We start from the raw sequence: 20092 nt of genomic DNA on the forward strand, positions 1-20092 counted from the left end.
TCACGCCGATCAGAAAAGAAAACTTTCAACATATTTGATAGGACTCTGCCCCAACGCTTTTTTTACTGAAGACTCGGCTCTAGCCGTTACTTATTGAGACAATCTACAATAAATACACAATTTGACTTTAATAATTCTTTTTTAAAAGCAAAAAATTCTTCAAATGCAGTTCAGACTTAAAAAAGACATCATTGGTTGCTCATGTCGAACTCGAAAACCCGTGGTGTACTTTTTCGGAAATAAAACATTCTTTTAAAGAAAAAAAAAAGAAAAAGAACGAAAATCATGTCTCAAAATGGGTGGAACCCGAGTGTCTTTTTTTGTAAAGCGACAGAATGAAATTTTATCCAGTAAAAGAAATGCTTCCATAGCATCATATCCCTCTTTTAACGTATATATTTCTCCAAACTAAGGAGGGAGGGGGTAAAGGAGCAAATTATCTCCCTACCCCAAAGAATTTAGGCATTTCACCTTAAAATGCAATTTTTGACGCGAGAGAATGTAAAGCTTTCAAAATTATATTTTGAGGTGGGAGTCGGTCACACCTTAAAGGATAGTATGCACCTATGCAATGCTATGAGGAAGCGCATTAATTTTGAGAATATAACGTCACATAATAAAATCTAAAAATTCTTCCTGTATAAGACCTTGACCTCCCAAGCTAGCCTGGCGTTGCTTTCAATTCCCCTGAATGGCTTTTTATTCTAATTATCATAAAAAAAAGAAGAAAAAACTGCAAGATCGACTTTTTTTTATAGCTTTTTGCATTCTAGTCTTCTAACAAATTTGTCTCTGCTCTATTTATTCAAAGAAGACGAAGAAACAACTTACGAGGTCCAGGGAGTAAATTCCAACAAAAGTTTCTTGCATTTCTTTTATAATATTAGCGTCATGTAGATACCTTTCTAAAACGCCAGGTCGAGCCAATTCCTGCTGTACTTTCTTGGTCCCAGCCAAATGTAAACTGATACTATTAACAAGAAAATGACAATAAATAAATGACAATAAATATTTCATCAGCTAACAAAATAAATGACAACATACCACCGCCATCCAATCAACCTTGATCATACGAGCAGTCTATGTTAAATCACGGTTTTTAAACACAACATTTTGAAATCTTTATTTGCGTGGTCAAAAAGACACATACATACTTTTAAGGAACAATGAAAGGATTTTTAGGGGTGTGTATATGTGTTTGAAGCTCTAATAGGACATCTTCAGGCCCATTTTCTGGGAGCCACACAACAAAATCTGAAAGCCACTGCACTAGAGTAGGAAAAAAGCCAAACGAGTAATGCAAACCGTTTAGTTATTGTCTAAAATTTGAATGATCACTTGAAATTAATTTATCATGGGTTATACAATAGCTTAGGCTTAGTTAAGATGGGTCTCCCTTGATTTTATATCCTCCTGATCTGATCATTTACAACAGATGATGTAAAACAGATATTCGGTAAAGAGCTCATTTGATCAAAAATTATGGATCCTAGTGCCCTTTTTTAGAGAAAAAATCCGCCGAGGTACTCATCCACCCTATGTGTCCCCACAGAGCATCACATAAACTTTAATAAAACTTTTTTAATCAAAATGGACGAAAGAGGAAACAATTGTGCGTCCAAGGGAGACACGATGGTTGCAACTCTAAAGCCCATGGCATTGAATTATACAAATAACCCTTTTCAAAGCAGACGCTTCATAGTACGCGAAATAGACCTAAATAAAAGCCAACTTAAAACGAACAATAAATCATTGCCGCACAAACATTATTTGATTTTTTAAAGAAAATAGATAAGCTATTCCAGAATCGATATTTGAGCTAATCCCAGTAAATTTTCATCACCTGACTCTGCTATTTCCTTTATAATGTAGAAGAAAGTTAGTCCAGAAAACTATTATTTACATTTCTATAGAAAGAAGATAAGAAAGATCTTTAAAGAAAGAAATTTCTGAGAATCTACTGAGTCATCTTCTCAGTAGGGGCCCTCCCCAGGCCACTCAGCGCGTCCCCAGGTGACGGATAGGGGAACGTCCTACAGATATGTAGGGTATCTCCATAAATGGAGGCACAGACCAAGGGGGACCTAGCCCCTCGGGGTCCGTAATTGAAACTGGGGTACTTCGCCCGGGGGTCATAAATACAGGCGGAGGAGGAAGAAGGCCCCTCTGACGCAGAAGCAGGGCCCACCAGCATGTGGACACGTCCCGCTAGTTGCGAACCTTCTTCCAGCAATGGGTTAAATTGTATGGTACTGCAGGATACCATCGTGGGAGGTTCCTCTCCAGGAGGACAACTGCGAAAGGGCGGAAGATCCAGAATTGACAACGGCATCTGCAAGTTGACGGAGAGGAGTGGCTTGCCGCCGTCAATGAATCAGCCAAGAAACCATATCTTTTCAAAATATGAACACAGACTGAAAAGATCAAAGTAGAAGTGCTACCGCGTCCGGGGAAACCGGCGACCTTTGCGATTTGACGCTAATAAGGAATGTAAATAATGATGATGAATTTGATACCGCGTACTGGTAAACCGACGACAATCATAGGCCTAGGACGACTCCCACGACGGGATAAGAGTTTAATATCGGCAAAAAACACTCTCAATATTGGTACACTAAATACCCGGACTTAAGCTAAACCTGGCAAAATTGATCTCTGTGTCGAAAGAGATTGATAGATACAAGTGGGATATAGTCGGTATGTCTGAAACGTACCTTCCTCGAATCGGAGATGAAAACATCCTTGGAACCCACTTTCCTACTGTCGGGACGTACTGATGGTGTTCATCGGCAGGGTGTCGGCTTCATCCTCTCCGGCCGCCAAAAGGTCATTAATGAACTTCACTCCTGTATCGGAGAGAATAGCGACCATTCACCTGAAAGAGCCCATCAAAAATCTCTCAGTCGTCCAGATATATGCCCCATCGTCATGATCATAATAAAAGAAAAGCTGATAATTTAACTCATGAGTTTAGGAGCATCATTCGGGCATCTTTTGTGATTCGCCATTATGGTGCCCATGCTTGGAATATATTACCCGAGTGTGTAAAAATGCGCCTAGTCTTCCGGCTTTCAAGTCACGGGCAAAAAAGTTTGTTTTATCTCGTGAGTGAATTTGGTGTCAAGCCCGCTCCAGGTTGTCATTCTATTTAAGGTATTTCCCCGATTTTCTTTTCTGTTATTCTTTTTTTTTCTATCTTCTTCTTGTCTTTTCTCCTTTCTCTTTTTTTCCTTTATTCCTTCGTTGAGTTTCTTGTGTGTTGAGTAGGTCGGTATGAATGTGGTTTTAATTAGCTGAGAGTGATAACCTCGCCCTTTCACGCTTATTGCCTTTCCTGGCAAGCGAAAGGCGAATATTGTTTGTTTTCTTTTTTAATAAATGTATATCTCATCTAGATTCAGCCCGAAGTGAAGAGGAGTGTGACCAATTCTGCTTCCAGCTACAAAGAGTCACTGACCAGATCCCCAAAATTGATATATTTATCGTGTTGGGCGACTTTAATGCGATAGTTGGCAGTTGCCATGCTGGTCGAGAAGATATCATGGACCCACACGGACAGGGCCGTCTTAATGCAAGGGGACAACGGCTTATTGACTTCTGCAGGGATAATGAACTCTATATCATCAATACCGCCTTTAAGCACAGACACCGCCGAAAGGTAACATGGAGGTCCCCTGATGGAGTCACCGAAAATATGACCGACTACGTCCTGATATCTAAACGTTGGAAGTCATCTGTAACGGACACTGTCTCACTCCCCGGTGGAGATTTTGACTCAGACCACACACTCTTGATGTCCAAACTGAAGCTGAGGTTAAAATGTCTCCCAAAAACCACAAAAATCCCAAGATTCTGAATGGAACTCCTCCGAAACCCCACCAAAAAAGCCATATACAACTCTAGCCTGTCTACAAAATTCCGTGACATCCTGAGTACGTCCACTTCACTCGCAACTCCCGAAGAGATCGATGGCTTGGCTGAACATGCTAACTTTGCATTACTCAAAACTGCAAGTGAAATTCTTGGTAGAAAAGCCAAAGACGAAAAGCCTTGAATCTCTGATGAAATAATTTGATTATGTGACCAGAAATGCCTAGATAACAACAAATCTGACCGAAACAACCGAGATACCTACGAACATCTCAAACGGAAAGTTGAGCGTGAAATCTGGAGGGCATTCCGCAACCATATCGTCAAAAAGTGCAAGGAATGTGAAACCCAGTTCATGAAAGGCAACAGCCACAAGCTCATCAAAACAGTCAGCGAGCTATCCTCCAAAAGAGATCCCTCAACACCCGTAATTTTAGACAAGCAGGGGAACGACATCAATGATGCCAAGATGAAGCTCGAACGATGGAAGGAATACTTTGAGGAGAAACTGGACTCTGAAGTAATGACCAACCCATATGTCCTAAACTCCTTCCCTATCATAGATCGAGACCCCCCTCCATCTCCACTTAGAAGCGAGACCAAAGCGGTCATAGAATCCCTAAAGCGAGGCAAAGCTCCGGGGCCTGACGGTGTCACTGCTGAACTGATAAGTATTGGTTCAGAAGATGTTGTCGACCTATACCACAGTCTTGTATCAGCCACCTGATCTAATGGACACGCCCAGCAGCGGTGCAAGGCAACAATATTCCCAATACACAAAAAAGGCTTGAAGATAGAATGTGACAACTACCGGCCCATCAGCCTCACAAGCCACCAAACCAGAATCCTGACCAAGATCATGCTCCGCAGAATTCAAGCAATCACCGCCTCTGTTCTTGGCAAGTACCAAGCTAGCTTTCGATCGGGACGATCAACTATTTACCAAATCGTTACTGTGTGTCAACTGATGAAACGGTTTATCGAATTTAACAGAGACCTCTATCAGCTCTTTATTGACTTCCGCCTGGCCTTTGACCTAATATGGAGGAAAGGCTTGTGACATATTCTAAGACACTACAGTGTCCCAGATGAAATAATCAGAATCACTGAGGACATGTACAACCAATTTAAAAGTCAAATACTGACCACTGGTGGACTCTCTGGAGAATTTCCAACAACTTTCCAGAGTCCTTCAAGGAACCCCTCCCCCCCCCGATAGTAATAGACGGTGAACAATTGGAAACAGTCGATCAATTCCTTTACCTCGGCAGTCTTTTGATGGATGACAACTGCCAAACTGTCAACATTAAACGCCACCTCGGTCTTGCAAGCTCTAGCTTCAAAGGACTATCAAAGATCCGGAAATCTAGCCACCTTTCGAACCATCTGAAAGTGCATCTATTCAAAAGTCTGATCATATTCATTGCTCTGTATGGGTGTGAAACATGGACATTTAAAGCTGAAAAAGAGTGCAACCTCCTTGCGTTCGAAATGAGATGTCTGCGCCGGATAGCCAAGATCAGATATACTGATCATGTCACAAACAAAGAATTCCGAAGAAGACTGAAGTCGCAAGATACTACCCTGAACAAAATCCGAAAACAGCAGCTGAGCTGGTTCGGCCATGTAAAGCGAATGAATCCCGAACGCCTGCCCAAGATCGCACTTGAAGGGACAATTGAAGGACTTCGACCACGGGGAAGACCGTGCAAAAGGTGAATCGAAAACTTCGACCGACAACACATTGCCCAACTATCCCGAACTGCACTTGACAGAACAGCATATCGAGCTCTAGTTCATTAGATTCTGGAAGGAGTGGCCCCAAGACGTCCCACGAGGATGTATAGGACTTAAGTAAGTAAGTAAGTACAGATATTTCATGTTGGGTTAAGAAAACTGAATTGATTGTCATATGTATTTTGACATTGGAGAGTAATTCTCGGAAGTTTAGGCAACATTTAGTTTTGTAGTTTTATAATGAATCGAAACTGTTAAAAAGAAATACATCTTGTTCTCTGTAAGGATCAAATGAGACTCTAGGTTTTTGGGAAATAACTGTCGGCAACACTGCCCTTATTTGCGGCAATCTGCGTCCCTTTTGAGTTTGTCTTCATGTCCCATAGTAATTGTGCTTATGAGTTATAATTGTGCATAGTGAACTTAAAAATTAGCAGTGTGTTATAGTGTCATTACTGAAAAAGATACAAAAAAATAAAGCTTGCGGAACAACATTTTGAAATTGAGCAATTCATTTAGTTTCCAGTAAAGAACAAATGACACTCGCTTTTAGAGGGTAAAAGGGGCAGCAGCACCACCCTTACTTGTGATGTTTTACTTTCATTTTAAGTTTTCCCCCATGGTCCATGGCAATTTATGTTATTTTTAGGTTCTATTTCTGTCATTTATTGTAGTTTCTGCTTGTTCAAGATTCTGCATCTTGTATGAGGAAATTTCTGTCCATCTTAAATTCGTTCTTAAACCTTTTCGCAAAAACTCCGTTGTTTGTTAGTTTAATAAAAAATAATTAAAAAACACTGAATACCTCACCTTGGACACTTTATAGCGTTTGAACGTTCTATTAGCAATCTGCTTTCCCAATCAGAGTCACAAGAGTAGTGATCTGGTTCGTAGCCAGCTCTATAATAAACAACACTAACTTCAACTCCTTCACTGCAAAAAAATAAATCAATTATAGTACAAATTAAGTTTAACTTTAAAAAAAGAAGAAACATTACTAACTACTGAACGTCAGTGTTAACAAATCCATAGTGCCAAATTGTTTAGTTTGCCACATAGCTTAAGTCCAAAGGCCCTAGACCTGGATAGTGCTAGACACTTACTAAGAGCAGAACCATTTTTTGTACCAACCTAAAGAACGACCTAATAAATCTTGACTATGTATTGAGATGGTTAATCCTTCCTTTATTGATATATACTTGCTCAGTAAAAGCTCTATACATGCTTGGCAAATAAAAAATTAACTTGTGAAACAACTGCAAGTCAAGAAACCGTGATTAAATTTTCACCATGGAACAGAAAAAGCAAACACACTTTTTATTAGATTTGTACGAAAAATAAGACAATAAATAAAACAGAAGGTCTTTGGCGCGCGGATGGACTCCATGAAACGGAAACAGAAATAATAAGAAACGAAAAAGATAGAACAAGAATTTCTTGCAGCCAGGTTTTATTGGTAGCAACCATTGTATATTTTGTTCATTCCATTTTGGATTTATTTTAGTTTCTTGCTGTTTCAGACACTCTTCCTTGGAGTCATATACCCTAATTGATAAACATTCTTTTAGCGTGTTTAATAGGGCCTTTGGAGCTTTTTAAAATTAAAGTATCAATAATTTTGCAAGATAAATTCTTGCAGGACAGAATTATGTATACGCATTGGTATGATCCAAAACAAGATGATGCACGACATTCAACAACTTACTTACAGTCGACAAAACGAATAAAAAAGCATAAATGAAAGACATAGTCGAAAAAAAAGGAAAAAACCTTCAAACCAATGAATGTATAGTAGCTGCGGAAGCATAAGTGTCAACATAGATAAGTAAGTGACTACATAGATGTAGGCTTTTAGGTCCACATTCTTAGATTGATCTCAAGACACTTCACCTCCTCTTTCTCCTTAAGTTTAGGCATAGATATTAATCAAAGGTGGTTAGTACTTTAAATATTAGTTATTTAATTGTGCTGTACAATGGACTACAACAAAATGATATTTTTACAGAGCTACACACAAGAGAGTTCCTTCCGTCTAAGGAAATTTGGAATAATGCAAGTTTTGTGACATGAACTACCTGCCTTCAAAACAATTACACTAAACTTCAGACCCAATGGACAACGAGGCCTGAAATCATAGAAGCAAAACATCGTTTAAAGGAACAGTCTTAGACTTACGCGGAGGTCCAGTGTAGAGCACGATGAGACCACGCGCCTCCTGGTTGACCTATCACTTGCCAGGCTCGCAGCTTCTTCCACCGGGATGTGGGCTTGGGCACGGAATTCCTCGGCTTTGTCTTTCCACCTAGTGGGGGGAGGGCGTCCTCTGGGTTGCTTCCATCCGTGTAGGATGGGGTCGAAGTCGAATACGACCCGTGCCGGGGCGTCGTGTGACATGTAAGGGGGCGGCCGTACCACCGAACAGTACGCTGGTTTGCGTACTGTTTGTGCCGCGCGTGATCGAGGGTCTGGTCTGGAGGGTTTGGTTGCTAATGAAGTTAGTCCAGTGAAATCCCTTGATTCTTCGGAGATTTTTCGTCTGTGCGACATCGACGGCGCTAAGGATAGATTTTGCAGCTGGCCACGTCTCCGCTCCATACAGCAGCACGGTGCTGACTGACGCATTGTAAATGCGCATTTTGGTAAAGCGGCTTATGTTTGGCTTTCGACAGAAGCTGCTCAGCCTCCTAACAAGTGCCGAAGCTTTGGCTATTCGAGATGTAAGCTCTTTTTTGATCAAGCCATCCCTCGACAGAATAGATTCCAGGTATGTGAAGTCTTCAACCACATCTACTCGGTTGCTTCCGATGTTGACTTCCTTTATGGTAGAACAGGACGTGGGGGGGAGGGGTTCAAGGAGCATAACTTTGGATTTCTGCCAGTTCATCTTCCAACTTTCGAGGCTTCTTCTGAGAGCACCTAGAGAGCTTTGGTGACCTTTTCGACGGTGTCCACAACTAGCGCTATGTCGTTGGCGAACTCAGCATCAGAGAGTAGCTGGTCTCCAAACTGAAGACCGAACTGAAGGCGACTCGGCGTACTGTTCATAACATGGTCTATGACTTAGTTGAAGAGCTCGGGAGTGGCGGCGCAACCTTGCCGGACGCCAATCTTCACCGAGAATGTGGGACTGCGTCTTCCATTGACTTGCATGCATATTTCTGTATCGTCATACAGCTTTTCAAAAAGCGAGCAATACTTCTAGGGTAGGCCCGTAGTTCTCGGGTTCATCCAAAGTGAACGGCGATCAACAGAATCGAAGGCAACCTTAAAGTCCACGAATGCGATGTACGCTTTTCGGTGGAACTCTCGCGTCTTCTCGATCAACTGGCGCATAGTGAAAATTTGCTCCGTCATCGATCTGCCGGACATGAACCCGGCTTGCTGGACTCTTCTCTTTCTACACAAAAAGGTAGAACACCTGTCCAGGAGTGGCATGGCGAAGAGTTTACCAGGAACGGGGAAAAGCGTGATCCCACGATAGTTGGAGCAGATTTGACGGCTGCCCTTGCGTTTCCAGAGCGGAAATATGATACCAGCCCGTCAGTCGTTCGGTATGCTTTCCGTCGTCCATACAGCTGAAAAGATTAGCTGGAGCCACAGAATCATCGTTGGACCCCCTTACTTGAGGAGTTCTTCAGAAATACCACAGGCGTCAGGGGCTCGATTGATATCTAACCGTTTTATAGCATTTCGAATCTCAGAGGTGGTAAACGGTTGCAATACGAGGTCGGAACTAGCCTCGGGTGTGGCCATGTATCCTTGAATCAGATCTGGGTTGGGATGAGCAACTGCCTCAGCATTCAGAAGCGTTGAGCGACTGCTCCAGGCAGAGATTTGGCCTGCATCGTCATCCAGCCTGCTGCCGTCAGCAGACAAAACACGGCTCACAGTGGAAGTCTTCCCTTTCGTCAGCTCGTGGAGGTGTTTGTACAGGGAGCTGGTGTCTCCTTTCCATGCAACAACTTCAAGATCACTGGCTTTCTTGTCGATAAAGGTCTTCCTATCTCTGTGCACCAGGCTATTGCGCAGGCCATTGAGTCGTCTGTACTCTAGCATATTCTTTGCTAAGCAGGCCTTCCGGCGCAGCTCGATCACGGACAGAGTCTCCTGGGATATTTCAAGGTTTATTCTTGTGTCTGCTGCGGCCAATAGTATTTCCAGCAGGATCGAGTATGTTATCTTTGAAAGACCTCCATGCTACTTCAGGGTCGTTCAGAACTTGGAGGCAGCTAAACCAGTTAGAGATATCGAGAGCATACTTCTGTTGCATCTCAGATGTAGCCAGACTACTCAGAACGAACTTGGGAGGCTGTCTTTCTTGCCGTTGCTAAGAATAGTCTTAGCTCTTGACAAAATTAAACAGACGAAGAACTCCAACACGAAGACGATAGCACTAGCCAGTGGCCATCGGAAGAGGATTTTCAACTTCGAATATATCACCTGTATTAGATTGCTGAAGGAGGAGTCAGACAGGTATTGAGGTAGCCTCCTTGGCCAACCAAGTAAGACAACCTAAATAAATTATTCTTTAAGGTTTATGTCCAAGAAACTGATCAGATCGTCTCTATTCTCACGCCACTGCAAATCCCCCACGCTCAGGGCTGGAGTGGGAGAGAAAAACCTCCGGTATTACCGTATGGCGGCCTTATATTCAACAAACTGGTTCAAGACATTCGAGCCATATTCTCCAAAATGTATTTTTCCTCATAGAAGAAATATCAATAACAGAGAGGTTGATCCCTATACCGGGCTTCCCTAACAGCTCAGTGAAAGCCTATGCTCTAGGCGAGGATAATACATTATAGGCACTAAAAAGGGTAGGAAATCTTACTATTTCAATCAAAGCCAAAACAGAACTGACGCCAAAAAAACAAAACAAAGAATTTAAAAAAGCACGAGATACCACCCATTGGTTCTGAGCCGATTAGCGACGTCAGGGGTTGCGTGCGCTACTCTGCCAGCCGAATGAAAGGCCATCCATATGATCCCACCGTCTATGATGGTTGGAGATTTTCTGTCTGGCCGGCGCGATTACTCATAGCCAGCGCGTCTTTTTTTACCGCTCAGTTAAAAAAAAGTTAGGGCCAGGGGTGAGGCATTGAGTCTAAACGCATTTAGAGAGGGGTAAATATTAAACTTACGGATATGACACTTATCTGATAATTAGGGCCAGAGGCCGAACATCTTCCTCTTAAGGTGAGTGGCCACCAGGTTGCAATGATTAGAACCTCAATGCACATAAAAGGCACAATACGCCAACTTCAAAATATACAGTAGTCTTTCAGTCTTCCTTTTCTAGCCAATTTCCATTGCAAATACAGAACAGCTTGACCACAGCTTTTATTGCCATACAATTAGCTTGGTCCAGGATCCTCTGTCATCCAACGTGTCTGTAGAACGATTGGACATTGGAGCCACTAGCTGTTTACCCGTCTAAACCAGCTTTGGCATTTTGAAGAAAGGAATCCACAAGATTAGCGGGAAATAATCGTGCTGATACAGTGAGGAGGTTCTTAGGCGCAGCTTGTTCTGGGTCATCACTTATAATTGCCTTTTAGCACGATTAAATAAGTAATTTTCTCAATTTCTTCAATTTACATTTGAAAAAAGCGAAAAATAGGGCTCTGGCATATGGGATAATACCAGGTATCAAGAGGTTCTGGCTCAGCTAGTCTCTTAACCTTCAACGGCGGAAGAAACCCACTACTGAATTAGAACACGACTTGCCCCGTGGCATAGTTTAAAATCGCCCGTAACATAAAATACAAAGGTTCGCAATAACGATTAGGGTACAGAGAAATGGGGTATAAATCTAAGGGTAACATGAATGAGTTTCTTGTCGGTCCCACCCCTTGGGATAGTCTTGGAGGGAGTAAACGTCGATACCACCACATGGTAAGAATGCCGTATGGGAATAAAGGCTAAAGGTTTGGGGGAACAGGTAATGACTTGTAATGGGAAAAAGTATCAACCAGGGACAATAGTTTGGAAAGGCTACGCCTCGGTAATTGGATATAACATTTTTCAAATAGCCGAAAAACTACATGATTAAAGTGACATTTCTTTCAACAAAAATATCCCAGATATATTTTCTTTTAACAAATGCTTAAACTGCAAGTTTTGTTACGAGTAGGCCCAACAAGAATGCTTTTGGAGGTGAAGAGAATATAAATGTTTCTAGTGTAATTGAAAATTTTCCTAGAGATTCAATCAACCTGCTTTTTTTCGTTCCCTGCATCTTAGCTTTGTTTGCACCACTGCTTCACTCATGGTGTGTACTATTTGATCAAGAATTCCCATGGCAAATTTGTCACAAAGCCTGTTCTTTGTTCAGTTGATTTTCCGTTTGATTCGATTTTTCCTGAAAGCCTTTCAAATCTTCTCAAGCTCCTTGTCTAGCAAAAAGCGTGCTTTGCCAGCTTTTCGGTGGCCCTCACTTCGCTCAGGCAAGTTCGTAGGCAGCTAAGGCATTCGACTTTTATGAGTGAGTCACGTCACACACAACAAATCGGTTACGTCATTTTGATGGGTATTTTATGAACTTTTTCTTTCTACTTTATTTACAAAACAAAAAATATAAATATATCTTCCTTATGGTGCTAACTAGAGTACATGTACAAATATAATAATGTTTGGTTCATTAGTTTACATATTTTTTCTTTAATGAAAACCTGTCACAATAAAAAAAAAAGAAAAAAAAAGGACCGAGCTCTGACAAAAGAAAAACAGCAAATAAAAAGCAAACAGAAACGAAGCAAACCAAGCAAAAGTAAATACAAATAAACAAAAAAAACATTCAGGAGTACCTAACCCACGCACAAATCCACGCATTAAATACACGCTAATCACTTACTAATTACATATATTAATCAAAAAACTTTTTGCACAAAATAAGTTTAAAAAAAAAGAGTAAAGAACTCCATTAAACAAAAAATGAAAAAAAATAGAATAAAATAATCTACAAAGCATACAATTACCACAAATCAGTATCAATAAATAAATGAAACCCAAAACAAAAAGAAATTAAAATAAGTCAAACTCAAAACGACCAGAAATTAATCTGAGTAGGATTCTAAACCCTATGCTTTCTAAAAGCTAGAATATAATTTGTACTTTACTGAAAAAATTGCATTGTCAGTTTAATATACATATGCTGATATTTATTCCTTAAAATCTTAATTAATTTTTGATTTCTTAAAGTTATGAAAGTGAAAACATTTAAAAGAATTTTAATTGGATGTTTTTGGGGAAAGGGTGGGCGTGGGAGGGGTGTTAGTTTTCTTCCAATCATTTTTGACTATTCAATCGAAATTTTTGACTATTAAATTTCCAATCAAATGAGCCCTTTTTGAAGTTTTTACAACATCAATATCTATAAAAAACCTTATATGCCCCCAGGGCAAAACTTGCAACCCTTTACCTGAGGGCTCTGAGGGGGTTATCATTCTCAAAGACCTAATTTCCAAGACTTTTAACTATGTTGAACAAAATGGCTATCTAAAAATTTTGATTGGATATTTGATTTTAATTCTTGGTCCTAAGGCTAATGATCTCGTTAATTCAGAAATTTCTGTCCGTATTTATGATAGTATTTTAAAACCTTTGGAATCTTTTTTATATCTTGGTGTACCTTATGGACCAACTTTAGCTCTATGCTGTGTTTCTATTTCTAAAGCAGTTAAAAGTAAAATAGCGTCTAGTTTCGGGGTCGTAATTTGTCTTCGCTATCTTCTTTCTTGGAAATCACTGGCTCGGGGATATAATACAGTCGCTTTTCCTCAAAATTTATTTTTTTAATAGCTTATACAGTTTTTTATAAATAGTAATATTGATCATGTAAAAACCCAATTTTTTAATTTTTATAAGTTACTGTGCCACTTTTCTAAAACTGAATCAAATGCTTTTTTTAATGAATGTATATAAAATAAAAAACCCAGTTGATGTTTTGGAGAAAAAGCAAAAGAATTTTTTATCCAAATTAAATGTTTTTTCTCATAATTTATATAGAGCTGCGCACGAAGCTTAATGTATTTTATTTGATATAATTTTTGAATGAAGTGTTAATTTGTGAACTGTTAATTTATTATCTATTGAATGAAGTGTTAAGTTGTGTTGTAATTTTGATTGAAGGCCTTTGCGTATTTGTTGTTATATAGTTTAAGATAATTTTATGCCCTGTTGATTAGCGGTTATTATTTTTATTTATTTCTTTTTTTACTCTTCGTATTCGGAGGAAATAAAAAGTTTGAATTGAATTGAATTGAATATGTTTGTACCGTAAGTAATATGTGATATATCTAAAATATAAAAAATGAAATTGTTCCCTTCTAAAAATATTTTCGATATAAATTAAACTCCCCCTAATTGAGTTTAAATCCCGTTTCAAACTTGAGTATAAAGTTTAATTAACAAAAGAAAAACTGTGTTTTATCCTCAGCCAAATATCCCTTTAAAACTTCCAAGTAAAAGATGATTAATTTTCGCATACCAGCTTGATGAATTTCGAGCACACTTTGTAATAATCCGTCGAATTCCATACTCTTTTTATTACAGAACAATAGAGACTTGACAGATGTAAAAAGCAGAAAAAGCTGCAGGTTGAATGGCATTACAAAGCAAATGAGATGGTTTTGAATTTCGCGAAAATACTTGACAAAAAATCATACGACATTGTTTTATACACAGTTTGGAGTTTCTCTTAGGAATGTGGGCATTTAATGATCTAAATATTGCGAAAAAACTATTGGGTGGTCAGCCAGCATAATAATCTTATTTTGTCAGCATAAAAGTAAAGTGGGAAATCCTCCAACAGGAGTTGAACCAATCGTGAAATAGCTCTTAGGGCGAAGAATCAAGACTTATGTTATATAGTGATGAAAAGTGCATTTGAGGGATTATTATGACACTACTATTCTATGAGCCATTATGAAATTATCATTCTGACTGTTAGCACGATTGAATTGAAGTTTTGCTCATATTCGTACATTGCTGTATACCTGAAATGTAAGTCTCAATAAACCCATTACTTTTCTATTTGTGTTTGTTCTTATTATATGCCTGTATCTCACCGCTTAGTAGATAACTAGTTCAATTGTCTCCATTGGTACGCTCCTAGGGAATCTGATACCTATGCAACAATTAGAGGAATTTAGTTAGAGGACGACAGTAGAAAGCAAGGTCACGCATTTGCACAATCGACTCCCCAACCCAAAGTAATCACCCTACAAACAATTCTAACCTGATACGTTAATCTATTTTTATTTTCTCCCATAGGGAGTGGCGCGGTCATTTTCTACCCCCTTTATATACCCATTTAACTTATCCCCCGTTAACCAAAAATAACCCCCCCCCCATTACAGTTGGCGTTGTCGTAAAACTTGGAGGAAAACATGCGAACTAGTTATGCTACAAATGTCTTTTCTTTCAATTTTAAATGAATAGATACAGAATTATAAGAAAAAGTGTCCTGCTGTATGGAGCTGAGACGTGGCCAGCTGCCAAATCTATCCTCAGCGCTGTCGATGTCGCTCAGACGAAACATCTCCGAAGAATCGAAAGACTTCACTGGACTGGCTTCGTTAGCAACCAGACTGTCCTATCACGTACGGCTCAAACTCCTTTCTCGACGCAGCTCGCCCAGCGTACTGTTCGGTGGTACGGCCACCTCCTTCGCATGCCACGTGACGCCCCAGCACGGGTCGCATTAAACTTCGACCCCACCCTACACGGATGGAAACGACCCAGAGGACACCCACCTCCCGGTGGAAGAAGCTGCGATCCTGGCAAGCGATAGGTCAAGCTGGAGGCACCTAGTCTCATCGTTCTCTACGCCGAACCCTCGGCAGGAGCCTTAGGTAAGTAAGTAAGTAAGTATAATTTTGCGAAGTTGGTTTAAATATTTCAAACACAAAGACGTCAGAAGAATTAAGTGAACTATTAATGACGCAAAATTGGTCGCGAAAAATGTAGAAATAATAAAATCTCTTCCCCAATATGATATACAATCAGACGTAGAAGAATTTAATATACAATTGTCCCAATTTGTAGAGATGAATAAAACAGAACTAAAAACATTAATAAGTATGCTTCTCCTAAGATTGAGAGGCCAAGCCCTAACATTCCTAAAGCAAATTGAAAATACTGTAGGGAATGATGACAATTTGCCAATAAATACAATATACAAATTGTTAACGGCATTCAAAGATAGATTTATTGAGACTAGTTCAACACATAAATTAAAACACGGAACGTTATGCTTTGGTAATACACAGAATGTGAGAGAATATTTACACAATATACGAATTTCAGTAGAAGCAAAATTTGGAAAAGGTTCAGGAGAATTGTATGAAAAAATCATACTACATGCCTTTTTACCAGGGCTTACCCCCAAATTATATAGAATGGTAATATCCAAGAATATTCAAACGTTAGATCTTGCAGTTCAGGAGGTGTATCGAATGATTGAAATCGACTCGATTGTGGCAAGCCACAGTAAATCAAAAATAAATAATATAGGCGAAACCGCAAGGTTAGCCTCCCTTGAAGGTCAGGCTTCTCCCAATTTCTTTTCAAGGGATAATTCCCCAGTGCCACAAAGAAATAGAACACAAGAACCCACTAGGCAAAAAACAGTACGTTTTCAGCCCATCAAACCAATTAATTATGGAAACAATCCTACAATAATAAGATGCTATATTTGTAATCGTGCTGGGCATATCGCAAGAGAGTGCCGTTCTAGGACCAGAGCAATAACGATACCAGGGAATGCCATCGGCAACACAAAAAATTATGGCAACCATTTGTTCGGGAGAGCAAATTTTAGCGCCAGTGGTGCACAAGGTTATAGACAGGGAAGATTGCGCCCACCAGTACCTCACAATGCGTACCAACAGAATTTGTATAACCCTCCCCCCAATAGACAAAATAATTATCAATTCCAAAACCCAAATACTCGACAAAACCAATATAGCGCCAGAATGGTATATCCTACGAGATTTGATAGAAATACCGAAAACTTACCGACGGAAAATGCTAATTTTTCGAAAGAGCCAGGAGCCACGGTACACGATACAAGGTACACTTTCGCAAGAAATCCAAATCATCGAAATAACACATGGCAGCATCGTCAGACAAATGCCAATCAGTTAGCTAGAGATTCCATGGGCATATCTGAACCCCTGTCGCAGAGGAAAATATATGAAATAAACCCGCAGGGAAACGCGTCAGGCCCCTCAGAAGCATAAAATGGAACCAACAGAGGGCCAAAATTTTTTAAAGATCCAACCCAATAGGAGTACCGTCCTGTAGTGATAGTAATAATACGTTACCTATATTTAATGATTTTTGCGTGGCAAATATTTACTTTAAGGCACTAATTGACTCTGATGCAACAGTTAATATAATAAACTCATGCGTATTTAATAAGTTACCTCCGCATATTAGGCGACGGAAGAATTTTAATAATCCCAATTTAGCTAGTGCAACAGGGAATAAATTGGATGCAAAAGGTTCAATTCACCTAGATGTGAAAAGCGATAATAAAGTTTTTCCGATAAACTTTATAATATGCAACAATTTTCCGTATGAAGCCATCATAGGCGCTAATTTTTTAAGGTCGAATAAGGTATAATTAGATGTAGCGAAGGAAAGGCTTGTATACCCAGCAAATACCCCTTCCCCTACTCTAAGAGATTGTAACAGAGGTTGTGAAGAGGAGGCAATAGTAAATAAAATTTCTGACGGTATAATGTCACAATCTTTTGAACCTGACTTCCCGCTACAAAGAGGACGTGGCATAACCAGAAATTCGCTTCCTTATTCTGGGAGATATCGGAGAAGTGATGTAAATTTAAATAATAAATGGGAAGAATCTGCAAAAATTAAAATAGGAGATATGCGACGGTATAGGTCGAACGAAATCAAGGAAATAGTGGAATTATGGAAAAAAATAGTAAAACCCAATGCGACTCCAAAAGATGCCGCAATGAGGCATTATAGCGCCAGTATGAATTTAATAGACAATAATAGTGAAGAGAAATATTACGGGTCCGCGATACGGAAAACAAAACTCCCTCCCAAAACGATGCAAAGAATTCAAATATCACAGATGATTGAACCAGTGGTTAGCAAATCCGAAATATGGTTTGCAACTCCGTCCGACGGAATTTCTGAAAATCTGTTATGCGAAGAACAGATTATATCTTACGAAAAAGGAGAAGGTTTCATCTGGGTAACAAATAATCATGAAACTGATACAATCAGAGGCAACGCTGTAGCGTTGCCTATAGTAAAGGCCATACGGCTCCAATGTTTTATTATTATTTTTTTTTCCCAGAGGCACTTCATACGGAAGGGGTCATCGTAGAAACTTTAAAGGGGGATTCGATTGGAAATCGAAAGTTCTAGTGCCCTGTTTTAATAGTCAAAAATGATTGGAGGGCAACTAGCCCCCCCCCCACGCCCATCATTCCCTCAAACACATCCAATCAAAATTTTGAGATAGTCATTTTGTTCAGCGTACTTGATTTCCACATAGAAAATATATTTTTGAGGAGGATACTCTCCCACAACCCTCAGGGCAAGGGTTTTAAGTTATACCCTGGGGGCATATAAGGTTTTTTATAGAAGGCGTTGTCGTAGAAACTTCAAAAAGGGCTCAATCGATTGGAAATTAAAGGGCTAGTGCCCTTTTTAATAGTCGAAAGTGATTGGAGTGTAACTAGCCCCCCGCCCCCCCACGCCCATCATTTTCCCACACATCAAATCAAAATTTTCAGATAGCAATTTTGTTCAGCGTAGTTGATTTCAAGATAGAAAATATATTTTTGAGGAGGACACTCCCCCCCATCCCTCAGGACGAGGGTTTTAAGTTATGCCCTGGGGGCATATAAGGTTTTTAAAGAAGGCGTTGTCGTAGAAACTTCAAAAAAGTCTCATTCGATTGGAAATTCAAAAAGCTAGTGCCCTTTTTAATAGTCGAAAGTGATTGGGAGGCAACTAGCCCCCCCACGCCCATTATTCCCCTAAACACATCCAATCAAAATTTTGTGATAGCCATTTTGTTCATCGTAGTTGATTTCCGGATAGAAAATATATTTTTGAGGAAGACATTCCCCCAACACCATACGGGACAGGTTTTTAAGTTATGCCCTGGGGCATATAAGGTTTTTATAGTAGACTTTGTCATGGAAACTTTAAAACATACTAATCCTATTGGAAATTAAAGAGCTAATGTACTTTCTAGTTGTCAAATATGAATGAAAGTCAAGTAGCCCCCCCCCCCAACGCCCATCATTTTCCCCTTGCCCTGAGGGTTGTGGGAGAGTATCCTCCTCAAAAATTTATTTTCTATGTGGGAATCAACTACGCTGAACAAAATGGCTATCTCAAAATTTTGATTGGATGTGTTCGATTGAGCCTGTTTTGAAGTTTCTACGACAACACCTTCTATAAAAACCTTATATGCCCCCGGGGCATAACTTAAAACCCTTGCCCTGAGGGTTGTGGGAGAGTATCTCCTCAAAAATATATTTTCTATCAGGAAATCTACTACGCTGAACAAAATGGCTATCTCAAAATTTTGATTGGATGTGTTTGGGGGAATAATGGGCGTGGGAGGGGGGGTTGCCCCCCCACGTTCGACTAGTCAAAGGGCACTAGCTCCGAATTTCCAGTTTAATGAGACTTTTGAAGTTTCTACGACAACGCCTTCTATAAAAACCTTATATGCCCCCAGGGCATAACTTAAAACCCTTGCCCTGAGGGTTGTGGGGGAGTCTCCTCCTCAAAAACATATTTTCTATCTGGAAATCAACTACGCTGAACAAAATGGCAATCTCAAAATTTTGATTCGATGTGTTTGGGGAAATGATGGGCGTGGCAGGGGGGGGGGGGCTAGTTACACTCCAATCACTTTCGACTATTGAAAAGGGCACTATCCCTTTAATTTCCAGAATTAAAAATTAAACAGCTAGTGCCCCCCACCCACGCCCATCATTCCCCCAAACACAACCAATCAAAATTTTGAATTAGCCATTTTGTTCATCGTAGTTGATTTCAAGATAGAAAATATGTTTTTGAGGAGTACACTCCCCCCCCAACCCTCAGAGCAAGTGTTTTAAAATATGCCTTGGGGGGAGGTGAAGTGTTTATAGAAGGCGTTGTCGTAGAAACTTAAAAAAAGGCTCATTCGTTTGGAAATTAAAGGTCTATTGTCCTCTTTAATAGTCAAAAGTGATTGGAGTGTAACTAGCCCACCTCCCCCCCCCCCCCCCAAGCCCATCATTTTCCCAAACACATCCAATCCAAATTTTCAGATAGCCATTTTGTTCAGCGTAGTTGATTTCCAGATAGAAAATATATTTTTGAGGAGGACACTCCCCCACAACCCTCAGGGCAAGGGTTTTAAGTTATGCGATGGGGCATATAAGGTTTTTATAGAAGGTGTTGTCGTAGAAACTTCAAAACAGGCTCAATCGATTGGAAA

General features: G+C 39.9%; 1 protein-coding gene across 1 annotated transcript in view; it reads right to left on the bottom strand.

Moving 5' to 3' along the window:
* The window catches only part of LOC148946874 (glutathione synthetase-like), a 100837-nt gene that overhangs the window by 23372 nt on the left and 57373 nt on the right, over positions 1 to 20092 (bottom strand). The window contains exons 8-9 of the mRNA XM_089096687.1: positions 6418 to 6540; positions 832 to 970 (exon numbers count right to left, since the gene is read on the bottom strand). Coding sequence (XP_088952813.1) covers positions 832 to 970; positions 6418 to 6540 — 262 coding nt within the window. The remainder of the gene's footprint in view (positions 1 to 831; positions 971 to 6417; positions 6541 to 20092) is intronic.

This window comes from Artemia sp. Qi Xiang Cuo, chromosome 11, assembly GCF_049724085.1.
Source record: "Artemia sp. Qi Xiang Cuo chromosome 11, ASM4972408v1, whole genome shotgun sequence".
Lineage (NCBI taxonomy): Eukaryota > Metazoa > Arthropoda > Branchiopoda > Anostraca > Artemiidae > Artemia > Artemia sp. Qi Xiang Cuo.